The 15,000-nt window shown below is 37.5% G+C and overlaps 2 protein-coding genes and 1 long non-coding RNA gene across 3 annotated transcripts in view; 1 reads left to right on the top strand and 2 right to left on the bottom strand.

The window, feature by feature from the left end:
• The window catches only part of LOC138032769 (uncharacterized), a 4,103-nt gene extending 2,357 nt beyond the window's left edge, over positions 1–1,746 (top strand). The window contains exons 3-4 of the long non-coding RNA XR_011128450.1: positions 1,283–1,484; positions 1,623–1,746. This is a non-coding gene — a long non-coding RNA (uncharacterized lncRNA). The remainder of the gene's footprint in view (positions 1–1,282; positions 1,485–1,622) is intronic.
• Positions 1–15,000, bottom strand: part of LOC138032754 (uncharacterized) — a 119,369-nt gene that overhangs the window by 10,573 nt on the left and 93,796 nt on the right. The window contains exon 8 of the mRNA XM_068880472.1: positions 1,587–1,940. Coding sequence (XP_068736573.1) covers positions 1,587–1,940 — 354 coding nt within the window. The remainder of the gene's footprint in view (positions 1–1,586; positions 1,941–15,000) is intronic.
• LOC138032765 (uncharacterized) lies at positions 1,993–12,211 on the bottom strand. The gene is made up of 4 exons (XM_068880487.1): positions 12,091–12,211; positions 3,130–3,486; positions 2,895–3,041; positions 1,993–2,417 (listed from the first exon to the last, which is right to left on the bottom strand). The coding sequence occupies exons 2-4, from the start codon at positions 3,482–3,484 to the stop codon at positions 2,269–2,271; spliced, it is 651 nt and encodes a 216-aa protein (XP_068736588.1). The 5' UTR covers positions 3,485–3,486; positions 12,091–12,211; the 3' UTR covers positions 1,993–2,268.

Raw genomic sequence — 15,000 nt, 5'->3', positions numbered from 1 at the left:
CTTATTACAGCTACATTATCATAGTTTATTGAGGACCAGTTATTTTGTCGTTAAGTGCAATTCTCAAGCGTTTCAACGTGGGCTGGAGGACTGAGCAGTTGGACCGACAATCAGTTGAAGAAAATGCCACGGCCTGAGCCGCTAAAGGCAGTATATTTACGGAAATGTGAGTTCGAGATCACTGAGAGCCCATATCGATTCATTGGGATATGACAAACTTTTAAATAAAACTGAGTTTGCTGATGTCATTTCGTGGTAAGCCGAGTAACATTTGTAATCTATTTATAAATTAATAGTTGGATATTTACTTATTTTATTTCGAGACTTATTACTGTTTCATATAACATTTGGAAGAGATGCTTTTGTTTGGTTGACAGTTAAAAGCATTCCTGAAAATATTCGCGAATTGAACGGTACCCAATTTGTTGTGTGACTGTTGACGGCAACGTTTGCAGCAGAGCCTTAGCGAACAAATTTGCCTGGAAGAGTATATTCAATGATTAGTATGTATGTTTTTTTTTTATTGTCAAAGACAAGACAAACGCGTGCTTTTACCATCAAGGGTGATCAGTATCGCATGTACTTTATTGAAATGTGTTTTGTACAAATTTATTGCGACGCGAGTAGCGTGAGGTGACAAAATCAATCCGAAATACCCGATAACATGTTATAAGTCTAAGAGCGGCAGCGGCGCTTTATTCATTGCAAATATATTTTTTATTCGACTGGACAGCTTTTCTAGTATTCCTTTGTAGCCTTTTGTCGCTTATTTCTTTCCCACTCGTTACTTCACGGTGAATGAAAACATAAACAAAGGCGCGTAAAGCATCTCGGTAGACAGAGAGTCTTTAACTCTGTGAAATAGCCAAATGATTGTCCATTACTCGTGAAACGCGAAAAACCCGATTCGGTATATATGAAACGTGATCTATACCCCCACCTCTTCCCCATACCCCCCTCACTGTATATGTACCTCATAGGAGGTAATTGATGATACAAACAAGACGCGCCAAAAAAAAGGAAAGAGGCGGGCTGGAGATCAAAGAAAGAAGTCTTGGCGACAGCAGTGAATAGAGAAAAAAAGATAAAATCTTTTAAATACCCGAGGAGGACAGGTAGTAAGTAAACACATATTGCACTGAAGTCGAGCAATTTGGTAGTCTTCGATTCTCATTCATCATAATCTAAATCATTTGGGAAGTTTCAAAACTTCATTGCTTTAATACCTATAAACGTACTGTGGTGTGACATCATTCAGCCATTTTTATTTTTATTTCATCAGAAGGAAGTCTGTTGGCACAGAGGGCGCAAAGGATTATTTTCCACTCCAGAAACATCAGGGAGACTTGTGAGGTCTTGTGAAAATTGTTCGTGTAGACGGTATTGTTTGATGATATTGTTGTTCATCGTAAGAGAGGCTATCAATGTGTGATACTGATGCACGGAGACACGACATGCCAATTTGCAATTCTGTTGAATGAGAGGTTAGCCCTACTTGAATAATATGGTATTTTTATTGTAGAGGCACCATAGGATGAGAGGGAATAAATTATCTTATTTAGCGCCATATAGACAAAACTTAATACCTTCATAACGTGCCACAAACCCAGTCTTTTTTACAGAGTAGTCAGTTGTGAAGCGGACATAGAGTTGAGTTGAAGAACTTGTGATGGGCTGCGGAACAGAATTTCCCCTGAATTTGCCCAACAGAGGGAAGGACGCTGAACTCCCATCGTACACGGATACATAATCACAGCAAAGTTCAGTTGTAAATCGAGAGAAGGTCAATTGAAGCTTGGCATTAGAGGTGAAATTCCAGTAGCAACTCATGTTGTCAGTGTATGCAACTTTTTTGTTTGATCTTATGATCCCACTTGGCTTGTTTACGTCATGAATCAGTAAGTCAGTCAGACAGGAACCGGAAACATTCACAGTAGCTTCTGTGGGGATACAGCAATTAAATAAATTGACTGAATGAATTCGAAAACCTCAGCACTTTAAGTTTCATTTGAATAAAGAAAAAAGAGCTGGAGAAAGGAAAATACGAAGAGAAAGTTCAATAGATTGCAAGATGAGAAGGAGTACAAAATAGGTTATAAGAAGATAAAGGAATTAAGTTAAAAGGGCGAAGAAAACGGAAATGGAAATAGAGTCAGATAAGGATAAAGGTCATTAACATGACGTAATATTTAGAATCTTATATAGTCCTTACTCTATATTTTCGTGCAAAGTCACTCCCTTCTTATTTGTCAAAAATGTTTGCCAGATTCAATTGCATCTGACAGTCTTACCTCTGCAAGTTTTCAGTCCATCCCCAGCGTATCCGGGCTTGCAAGTGCAACGGTAGGAACCAAGAGTGTTGCTACATGTAGCATTTACATGACACACAGGTGAAGAAGCAGTGCATTCATCAACATCTACAACATAAGGGAACAACTTTAATCACGATTAACACGCGGTCAATCTCCAAACCCGACCCACTCAGTTTTGCTTTAGTCCAACAGGATCACAAAACGAAAGTGAAACGAAAAATGTGGAGAAAGAAAAAGAAAAAGGGAAGGTTCAATGGATTGCAAGATAAGAAAGCGTACAAAAGAGATTAAAAGAAGGATAAGGAATTAAGTTAAAAAGATAACGAAGATGAAGATGGAAATAGAGTCAGATAAAGATAAAAATTATAGAAGCAGATAAGAGTGAACAAAGGTAGTGAGAGGGAATCCGAAATGAACAATGGTATGAGGATTAAGATGAAAATGTGGATGAAAATGTAGATGGGGTTCGAGATGGAGATGAAGGCGAATATAATTGTAGATGAATATTCTGACGTGGGGATAAAGACGGAGATTAAGAAGGAGACGGAGAAAAAGATGAAAGAAGATTGAAGTTATTGTTACCTTCGGTTTTCATATCGCAAAATGCAAGTACTGGAATCCCCGGTTTTATTGAAGACATCCAGTATTTGCCGTTGGGGGCTCTTCCTTCACTCATCTTTATTTCCTTGCAGGACTTGGCTGCTAGTTCAGAGATGGAGCCTAGTGGGGCTGAAATTTAGAAACTTCCATTATTTCTTTATCTTTGTTTTAGCGGTGTTTTGCAGGCAACAAACCTTGTTAAATTCCATGCACTTACCTCTGTTCATGTATTTTCCAAAATAATATCTGTCTGCATCAGGAATAAAATCCTCTGGTGTGGCTTCCTTGGTGCGGTCGCTGAATTCGCACATATGAAGGGAAATCACAAAGTTGAAACTTTGGCAACGATCATCTTTGAGGCAGGCCGAAAGGCAATGAAGTCCAATATTGGTCATCATTGTTTGATAGATGTTTCCTTGCAACATCCATCCCAAGATGGACTCCTCAGATCCAAATGCAGGGCACTGCTGAGTCTCCGTTTTGTTGATAATTTGACAAATGACAACAAAAATTGAGAACACGAACAGGGTTTTCATGTTTTTGGCGACAATCGCTGCATAACTTTTCCACATGTCTAAAAAGGAATTCAAAAGTATTTGCATAGATTGAAACTTGATCTCTTTACCCTCTATAAATTCTGTAAATCCATTTCACGCCCGATTTGTGCTAGTATTTTGTTTGTATATTCATCTAAACAAATTAAAATTACGTGTTCTGGCACAAAAAGTTGAAAAAGAAGAGTTAACCAATATTTCCACCAAATTTGGCTAAAAAACAGTCATCCATGAATTTTTCAGATTTTTTTAATTATACGTGTCATCACCTGTCATTTCTCTATGGCGACAAACAATGGCAATTGTGTTTTTGCATAATTAATTAGCTTCGGGCTGTTCAAAACCATTTTAATCCAAACTTTCCGAATTATGAAATTTTCATTCATGAGAGTTTAGGGTTAGGACTATTCATGATAGTCCTGACAAGAGTATTCTACAAAGTTTTGAAATCGAGGAAAGTAAAACTGAAGAAACTGTTTTAAGTACTATGCAATGAGAAGCAACTTAACTTCCTTCTTACGTTTGGATGTTCTCCTATTTCTGAAACTCTATACTTCAGAAAGGCTTCCCCGCGTCCCCAAGTCCCCGCGTCCCCTGTCCCCACGTCTCCTTCCTACTTTTCGACAAAGCCCTTCAATTTGGCTAACTTCACGGGCAAAAATTGGAGCCTGTTTCATTGCTTTGGCAACTCACGGGCGTAGCAAAGATTTTTCAAAAGGGAGGGGGGGGGGGGTCACAGGCACTCATGGACCCCCTCCTGGCTACACCCTTGCAATTAAGACTATAACCTTTAGAATAAGCGGTGTCCCTTCTGTGATTCTTTGAAATAAATTTGGGGGTAAACTTAACGCGGAGTTTTAAGAGCGCCAAATGTAACTGCAACTCACAACCAAAACATGACCGTCTAATCTTTGCCGAATGTATTACATTCAAACACCACATCAAAAATAACACGTTTTCAGAGATTTTCTACAAGTTGTTTATCATAAAATCACCTAATTATACGAAAAGTACAATGGTGATCCGTCGAATACAAAAATATTTTTTCCTCCTTTTTTTTTCTTCAATACCCGTTTCCATTTTAGTCTTTTGTTGTAGTCTTTACTGCCGATATTCTGAAAGCACTTCCCTTTCGGTGTATGTTATCGTTTCTATAGAAACGACGACTATACTTCAACCACATCACCTGTATTCGACTGGTTAACCTATTGACAGCAGGGAGCGATTTTTGAGCGTTAAAAGAATTTTATCTTCATTTCTGAATTGTCAATACATTGTTTAACGCTGCCTTTACAATTTCAAACTCATAGGATCCATTTTAGCCTTGTTTCGTTATTCATCGGTAAATATTTAATAACTGCTAGACAAACTCATAATTTACAGAACTGAAAGAGATTAATAATTTAAACTTGAAGGCAATATTCTTTTGCAGGGGTCTAAATAATTATCTCTTCTCCTTACAAGTTTCACGCGAAAAATAAAAAGCATTTTCCCAATTGTTTTTTCCCCCAAACGATTTGAGTTTATATTTAAAGAATATCTCATTTTAAAGCTAAGAAATAAGCTTTCCTGTAAAAAAGTACCACTTGAGCTCAAAGGTCGCGAGTTTTTGAGTACTCACAAAACAAGCACATCCCATTTCCCCAAAAACTGTCGCGAAATGGTTTTAGCTGTATATATGTCGTAAACAATAGCGGTCTGGAACCTAGACTGAGAAAGATGATCTGCAGCAGTACGTGTCTGGACATAATGAAAAGTAATGGCTAAAACAGCAATAACTTCTCACTACTAATATTGACATTAAGGGAAGGCTTTAGCTCTTGAATGAACAAGTCTCTTAATTTTGCAGTGAAAGTCAGTTTTTCCGGAGGCTAAAATGTCAAAGTGATCCCATTTAATGTCGTGGCCAGTGGTTTTCACATGATCAGCAATGGCTGATGAATGGTCACTTTTAGCTAGGGCCTTGAAATGTTCTGTTTTTCTGTCGTGGAGGCTTCGTTTTGTTTTGCCAATGTAGAATTCACCGCAGTTCCAGCAGACAGCTTTATAGACGACCTTGGACCTCTGAGATCGGTTCAAGCGATCTTTGTATGGAAAAAAGGAGTTGATGTGGCGTGTGTCTTGAAATATGACCTTGAGATTTACGAAAGAGTAGAAATTGTATACGCAGGATTTCAGACGTTTCGTTACTTGGTTACTGTGAAGACCTAAGTAGGGTAACACGATTAAGATATCATTTTTGGGGACTGTAGCTTGAGCAGGGTTATTTGATTTGTTTTTATTTTTGTTTAATACATGGTTAATGTTGAACGTGATAATACCCTGAGGGTAACCATTTTGCAACATGAGCTTTCTCAGATCTTTAATAGCGGCCTGTAATAAAGATGGCGAGGAGCAAATTCGGAAGCATCGATAGGTGAGAGTGTGGATGAGGTTAATTTTGTACTTGCGAGGTGTGAATGAATCCCACTTGGTGTAAAGGCCTGTGAATGTCTTCTTCCGGTAGACAGATGTAGAGAAAGTGTTGTCAGGGCAGCGTTTGAGAAGGATGTCTAAAAATGGAATCTTATTGTCTTCTTCGAATTCAAGAGTAAACTTAATGCTATCGTGTCGACTATTTAGAAAACTTAAAAACTCATTAGCATTGTCCTTGCTGTCAAACATGGTGAAGGTGTCATCTACATATATATCTGAACCAAAGTGAAGGACAGAATCTGCTGTTCCAGACCCCTATTGTTTACGATATATATATATAGTTTTTAAAATTGTAACGGTCACTTTTGAAAATGTGTGTTGGTTTTAGCTGTTTTTCTGTCTACAAGGCGTTCGCGAAGAATTTTTTGCTTAAGGAAAAAACGTTATTTATGTACAAAAAGCGTGAGAGGAATCGGACGCAACACGAATTATTGATAATTGGAGCCCACACCTGTCATCTAAAATGATGGTGAGGTTTGTCTTCAGCGATCAATTTCGCTCAGTGTAAAATCCTTGTTTGTTACACACAATTTACATCCACTGTTCGTGAGTTCTTAGATACACCTTGATTTCCCTTCTTTAGTTTACTATGTGATGAATATTTGGAAAGCGGAAAACTGGAAAGAGAGGTGAAGGCTGAAGTGACTCTTTTGTCATTTTATTCCATACTATAGAACCTAATTCCACGCTACATTTCAATATTTTGTATCAGAAAAATGTTCTCCCCCAAGTTGAAGCAAGATCCAACTCTCTTCCCATTTGTTCTCATGGACACTTAAATTGGTTTTTGTCCCTCTTTTTTCATGAATTAATAATCTTGGAGAAATCTAACTTTAGTTAAAATCGGTATTTCTTGAACAGTCATGTGAATCTAAAAGAGTTTTATGTATCACTCGCTCTAACGTTCTAATTTCTTTTACTTCATGTAAGATCCATGGCGAAATTAATAAAAACGCTAAAATGCAAAAATACTGACGCTGAACGTAATATTTAAGCGGAAGTTGTGGAATATGGCAGCACTAAATGAAATATTGAGTTTATGAGAAGTACTTCACCTTGCTGCCGGTTTCTTTTTTACTCTTTCTTTCTAGTCTTTACTCCTTATATTCTCCGAGCACTTTCCCTTGGGTGTATGCTATCGTTGCTATAGAAACAATGACTATACTTCAACCGTATCACCTGTATGTGACTAGTTAAATTTAAAAAAAAAAGGAAAAAAACAAATAAACAAACGAATTGGAAGCGACAAGACGCTGGGAAAGAGTAGGAATTATTGATACATTTTGAACTACTGTAAATTGGGTTCACACCTGTCAACAGAACCTAAGTAGCATAACTGTCTCGCGTCGCGGGACTAGTGGACAAAACCTAGCCCCCATTTCTGGCCGCTTCTCTGGCCTTCTTTCTGCCCCCCTTCTCTGGCCCCATTTCTTCCCACTCTCAAATGTTTGGGAATTACGCACTAAAAAAAAAAACAAAAAAAGAAGAGGAATAAATGACATAGAGGTAAATCTAGTAGCATCAGACGAACCGTTATGAAGTTTCATCATACAGACCATCTTCTTTTTTGGCAGGTTGTTGTTCTTTATTCTTGAGTTTAGCAGAATCCTCTTGCTGGCCATCAACCGCTCTGTAAATCTCTAACACACTTGCCGAGACCGTGTTTGAACTCCTTGAGTTATTTGTCATATTTCTCCGCCATGTAATGTCCTGTTTGTGCCGCCATTTTGAATAATTTAAACAACTAGGCCATCATGGATGATATGTTATTCATTTGCAATTAAGGTGGCTCAACTGGTTTCAATAATTTGGAGGAAATGTGTTTTTAGAAAGATTTTAAAATTCTACAACGCTGTTTCACATAATGGCAATGTTATGGTACCATATGAAAGACGAATAATTGCTTAAGAAATGCACACATCAATGTGACGTAATAAATTACCATGGCAACAAAAAACCATCTAAAAACGCCCTATTTTTGTGTTTGGGCGCTTATATCTCAAAAATTAAAACAATGAGCCCAATTTTGTATTGCTGAAAAGCAATAGGCAGCCTATGACGAAACACTCTGCGAAGTTTATATTACCAAATACTGGCAGGTAAGTTTGGTTGTTTACCAACTTTCATGTACTCGTTTTGTACTTGTAGTTATGCTGATGTCAAAACTCTCAATACTAAGGGGGTACTCTACATGATGGGTGTCACCCAGAAGCTCATGTTGTTCACCCTTTATGGTAGTAGTTAGTTTTAATCACTTACAAAAAAGCCTTTATACCAAAATCTGCGGTCTATTAACATTTACAGTTACACTTCATTACACAGTTGCGTAACATCTTAGATGTGCAATTACGTGTAATAAGGCGAACTGCGGGATGAGATCAATGAGAAACATATTCGGATGCGAAGTTAATGACACTGTATGTTCCATCCAAGATATGGCTGCAACTCTCCCGCCAAACTTAAAAGAAGGCAAAGATCCAAGATTTGAAGACGAGGTATATGTGGAACAACAAAGTGCCAGTAATGATTATGACGTATTTTATAAAGATTATTATTGTATTGATTAATGGAGAATGGTAAAAATTGTTAATAACTCGTTATAATAGTAGGAGTATCCAGTAAGTTTACATATCCAATCCCAAATGGTACTTGATTGGTGCATATATTAACCACTGGAACGAGTCTTTGTTCGTCTTTGTTTGGTAACGTTGAAAGGACCGACAAACAAAGACAAACCATCGTTACCAATGCACAAACAGAGAGTATTAACCAAGCGAAAACTCAACGGTCGGTGTGTGGTGTTGATTTTTAAATCCCTTTATCGTCGTTTTATCGATTCGTTTGGGACACTAACAGCCACCTGACGCCCCTGGCGGGGCCTCAATTGCGCGGCTAGCGGATTGAGATGAAGCAAAAACCTTTGGCGTTGAATTCTACGGTGGAATTTTTCCTGTGGAAACATTTTAACTAGGAATATTTGTGTGAATTTGAAATTGGTGGGCTCGTGAGAATTCACTGTTCAACCTTGGTATCTTACTATAACCGTTGACAACCTAGGAACTGAGAATGGCTTAATTCGCGTTGAATCTGCAAAAAAAAAAAAAAAGGAAAACTACACAAGAAAGAAGCAATTCACAATGGCAATAAGGTTTGGCTTTTTAATTGAGAATTCTTTCGTAAAATTATCTTCTCAAGTCTTTTATCGGGATTCCCATACAAATCCTTATATTTTTGCTGGCTTTCCCTCACACTGAGCTTGGGGTGCCTGTAGTGCGTGCCCTGTTTTTAAGGAAGTGATTATGTAATACAGTGAATCATGACATGGACACGTGACTGGCGGGGTGAAAGTTCTTTTCTATGGTTGTTGTTTGCTAAAGAACAGTCGGATAGCACTAGTGAAATTGGTCGTCTTTCATTCACATTTAGTTTGTCGACCAAACCATGGGGCTATTAGTCCGTTTACACGACTGACTGTTGTCAGCACAAACCGTTTTCTTTCGCAAAAAAGTAGCCACAAAGCGCGACCAAGCACAGTTTTTAATAGGTCATGTTTATAGCGGAGCTCCGTTCGGCGCGCGCGCGCGGAGCACCATAGTTAAGAAAATGTGGTAACCCATCGATGTGAGAAAATTTGGTGTTATAGCCATGACGTCATCAACGTACGTCGCTGATGAGACCCAGCGAGGCTGAAACAGCTGTCCATGGTTGCTAATTGACCGGGTGAAATGATTGTGCGCATGTATGATACGTTGCCCACGCCGGGTTGGTGTTGGTGTGTTTCACGTTGGTTTTTTTGTCTTGTTTTTAACTAAACCTTGGCTGACGGCTGGGCTAAAGAAATCTATAAAAGTGAAGAACAAGCTATTTTTTTAATCAGATTGGCCTAAAATGATAAATATATACAAACAAGTTAACAACCCAAATTCGATTGAGTAAACAACTTCACTATCAAAAATGTTTTGACTGTAACATTAATAATATACCCGGTTGACATGAAAAGATATTGATAAACTCTTGGGAAATGAAAAGGAAGAGGAAAAAATCCAAAGGAATTCACTTCATTCGTCTAATCGAGCATAGCGTTCAATCAGATGATCATAAAACAATTGGTAATACAGTCAACAAATATCTCTAATCAATAGGGCATCGACTTCCGTCTGCTACTTTGTCTGATTATCTTGATCCACCTCTACAGAGTACTTTCTATTTTGATCCAGTTATGCCACATAAAATTGAGTTTGAAATTGGCATGTTACCAAACAATAAAGCCTTAGGCTAGCTCTCTATTCTAGCCCTGTAAGACTATTAAAAATTTCCAAATAGACCATTATAACTGAATTTGTTTAATCAGTCCGTACTTAATGGGGTTTATACTGCAAAACTCAAGTATTCTAAAATAATTTCATTTTATAAGGGTGAGACGATACGTTACAAGAAAACTATCGGCCAGTTTATTTGTTATCAATTGATAATCGTTTATTTGAGAAACTTCTATGTCGTAGATTAGATTAATAAAGTTTATAGACAAGAACGATATCCTTAATGACTTGCGGTATGGCACGTTTCCTAATAAGCATAGTACCCAGAATATAATTCTTGATATTGTGAACAGCATACATTCTATTGGACAAAATAAAATACTCCTGTGGAATATTATTTTTTTATAGATCTCAAGAATGCATTTGATACTGTTAACCATGAGATTCTTTTAGCAAAACATTTGGAATTATGGAATAAGAGGAGTTATAAATTCTTGGTTTAGATCATATGTCTCAGATCGCCGACAGTCGATTGAAATAGATACATGCATATCTGACAATGAAACGATCTTACCTGGAGTGCCTCAAGGATCTGTCAGGCTTGGACCCTTGCTATTCTTATTATGTAATATTTAAAAAAACGAGCAACTGTTACAGTGTTTTTAGACCCGATAAAACACGTGCTGCGAGTTTTTTTTTTGAACGGGTTCAAAAACATTCCACAAAAAGCGTGTTCCTCGGGATCTTGTGAGGGCAAGATATAAACATACAAGAAAAACAAGTGGACATTATAAGCAGTATGGTAATTTTTAAAGCATGTTTTTTTTTTCCTTTCAGTCCTTTCTTTGTTGCAGTCGATGGTTGAAGAAAGTTTGTAATAGCAGGTCCCAAAAGTGAATTTTCAAGAAACTGACCAAGTTCTTGGGGTCCAGTTAGCTGGAGCTTTTTTTTAATAGATTGGCTAATATTTCCACGGAATTTCCCGTTAAAAACTTTCAAGTTTATCTTAAGGAAGTATTCGTTTCAACTTTCACGCTTTGCTTTTGATAAAGAAGCTGTCATGGTAGTTAGGCCATCTCCTTTTTTTCTCAGTTTAGTATGGCGTCGTTGGCATTAAAAAAAATAAAATAAAATAAAAAACGGCGTTTTAAAAGCATTTTTATTTCTCATAGGAGTTTCGGTGGTTGATCCTTTTTCCCACGTGGTCTTAATTTTGCAACAAAATCTACCAACTTTTCCGCCATATTGATTTTGGGTTCACGTCTTGTTGTTTTCCTGGCTCCACAGCTATGATGCTGGGGTACCAGTCCTCCGATTCTGAGACTGCTTATAATTTTTTTTAGGTTTCCTTTTTTCAATCCGACCAACCGACCCAATACCTGGAAAAGCAGTCGATGCATTTTTGTATATTCTACATTACATCTATTTAATACTTATTTCATTATAATTCTATAATAGGTCCACATCAGCGTAACAGCTGCTACGTTTTTTAAACCTGCTTTAACAAAAAGAGTTTGACTTGACTTAACTTGACTGAAATGACTCGATCGTCAAAACAACGAATTACGGGCCGGATATATGTATTCTTGGAACAACACAGACTTGTTTTACACTAAAACTACAGAGAATTAGCTAATTAATACTTTCTCGATCAAAAGGAATACATGTGCACTGTCTACCATAAATAACATCTAGCCTGTCTTCACCTGTACAGTTCCTACCAGTCTGAGAGTAAATGTCGGCGCCAATTCAAACCTCGCCTGGCGATTATTTATATACATGCACTTTCTTGGCAGACAGAAGGTTTTATTTTTTAAAGCGGTTCTCACCCTAACAACCATACCTACATTTTTGCTAATGCCGTAGGTAATCGTATCAATATCTCCATACCTTTTATAATTTCTGCACTTCCGAAAAACTTTTACTCCCTCTCACTTGCGTTTGGTCAGTAAGCCCACCTGAGTCTGTTGCCACCTTGCTATGATAAATGCAGCTTAAATACCTATTTTATATTCCATAAAATCCATACTTGGTGTTTACGGAGCTATGCGGAGATTGTCCGTACCTGCCGAACGAATTTGTCTTTAACCGCAAAAAAATTGGTGCCTCCGGGGTAAATATAATGTGAGATGTCACTCTTGCGCAGTATTAAATCGACTCCCTTTGTCATTTACCCATAGAAGACCTGGAACTTCAATTCTTTTCTGGGAACACTCGAAGGCTAACGAATATATACTTTTGAGAGAGCTATCTCTACACCTTAATTAAAGCAACAGATGTGGCAAAGTACTTTAAACACTGAATCTCAGCTGAGATGCATTTTTTAAAAAGAACTTGGCTTGATAAACGGCATCTCATTTTCGACTTTTTAATGGGGGGCGAAATCAGCAGCGCGTTTGATATAAATAAGGTTTGTGTTGCCATCTGTGAATAGCGGTTCGACGTTCCCCGTTCTTCGTTCTATCAAGGAGCTCTGGAAAAGAAAAGGCAACGAAGGCCAAAAACAGCTAAGCAATGGTAATGCATGCGATTACCGATTCCATCACGTGTGCATTTTGGGATATTGAGGACTTCAAGCACGCTACAACTGGATTGAAGTGAAAAGAAAGGTTCACGGAAAGATCTTCCAAAAATCTGTATTGTCGTAACAAACAAGCAAAGATTGCAGGGTATAGGTTTAAGGCTAATAAACTTATAAATGACTTAAGTTCAATTAATTGGAAAGAGGTTTCTGATAACTGCGATGTGAATAAATCATTCTCATAGTCAGTTTTTTTTTTTTTTTTTATAAAACCATTAACCGAGTAGATAACAAACATGCACCCCTGTGAGAAAATTAGAAATGCCGTGAAAGAACAGCTACCTGTGCTGTTCCCAACACAGCGTTTCACATCTGTTGTGTGAAGCTGCCACGTAAAGAGGTGTCTAAAACATCCGCCTGGAATGAAAAGTACACCATGGTGATGAGACCCAGCAAGGCTGAAACAGCTGTCCATGGTTGCTAATTGACCGGGTGAAATGATTGTGCATGATACGTTGTCCACGCCGGGTTGGTGTTAGTGTGTTTCACCTTGGTTTTTTTGTTTTGTTTTTAACTAAACCATGGCTGACGGCTGGGCTAAAGAAATTTATTAAAGTGAAGAACAAGCTATTTTTTAAATCAGATTGGCCTAAAATGATAATATATATAAACAAGCTAACAACCCTAATTCGATTGGGTAAACAACTTCACTATCAAAAATGTTTTGACTGCAACATTAATAATATATCCGGTCGACATGGAAAGATATTAATAAACTCTTGGGAAATGAAAAAAGAGGAAAAGACCCAAAAGAAATCGCTTTATTGGTCCAATCGAGCATAGAGTTCAAGCAGCTGTTCCTAAAACAATTGGTAATACACTCAACAAATATTTCTTATCAATGAGGCATCGACTTGCTTCTGATATTCTTGAAGTAAATGCTACTTTGTTTGATTATCTTGATCCACCTCTGCAGAGCACTTTCTGTTTTGATCCAGTTATACCACATAAAATTGAGTCTGAAATTGGCATGTTACCAAACAATAAAGCCTTAGGGCTTTAATCTAGCCCTGTTAGACTATTAAATATTTCCAAATCCATCATATCTAGACCATTATAACTGAATTTTTTTTTAATCAGTCCGTACTTAATGGGGTTTATCCTGCAGTAAATCAAGTATTCTAAAATAATTCCAGTGTATAAGGGTGAGACGATAAGTTACAAGAAAACTATCGGCCAGTTTCTTTGTTATCAATTGATAATCGTTTATTTGAGAAACTTCTATGTCGTAGACTAATAAAGTTTATAGACAAGAACGATATCCTTAATGACTAGCGGTATGGCACGTTTCCTAATAAACATAGCACCCAGAATATGATTCTTGATATTGTGAACAGCATACATTCTGTTGGACAAAATAAAATACTCCTGTGGAATATTATTTTTTTATAGATCTCAAGAATGCATTTTATACTGTTAACCATGAGATTCTTTTTTGCGAAACTTTTGGAATTATGGAATAAGAGGAGTTATAAATTCTTGGTTTAGATCATATCGTAAATACTTTTGTTTGTTTTGGGCCATCGTAGTTTGATCAAAAACAAGACGCAAACAGCAGTGATAAACATATTGAACTTGTTCATTTTGATTATGACTTGACGTTTTGTATGTGCTCTACATACATTTTCAAAAGTAACCGTTGAAATTTAAAACAGCTATTTATATATAACAAAGCGGATGAGGGGACTGGAACCTAGATTAAGCAAATACTTAACAGTAAAATATATAATAATAATTATAAAAACAGAAAACATAAATAAAGCATCAGCTTTTCATTTTCGACGTTGACGTTGAAAGCTGGCTCAAGTTCTTGAATAAATAAGGTCTCTTTTATTTTTAACTAGAACGTATTACATCTTGCAACTGCTTGGAGTTCACATCAATGAACATCTTAAGTGGGACCAAGAGAAAATGAAGGGACAGAGAGGGAGGCTCCCGGCCCAGCCCTTGGGATATGTCATGTCCACGAAAGTTATTTTTAGACGAGCGGAAGTCTTTCGAGACGTCCGCATGCAGGAAAACCTCGGTCCGATGTTTGAAAGAAAATAATTTTTCATCAGCCTTCCACGTGCGCCGTCAGTTTCTCTTTTCACTAAGAACCTGAGAGCGAGGCGAGTCTGCATGTGGACGTCTCGGAAGACAGACTTCCGCTAGAACAAAGACTTTCGTTCGTCTAAAAATAACTCTCGTGGACATAACATATCCCGGCCAACGCCCTG

Source organism: Montipora capricornis, chromosome 14, assembly GCF_036669925.1.
Source record: "Montipora capricornis isolate CH-2021 chromosome 14, ASM3666992v2, whole genome shotgun sequence".
In the NCBI taxonomy this organism is placed as follows: domain Eukaryota; kingdom Metazoa; phylum Cnidaria; class Anthozoa; order Scleractinia; family Acroporidae; genus Montipora; species Montipora capricornis.
Note: the sequence above shows the minus strand (reverse complement) of the source record. Positions and strands in the feature narration are given on the sequence as shown.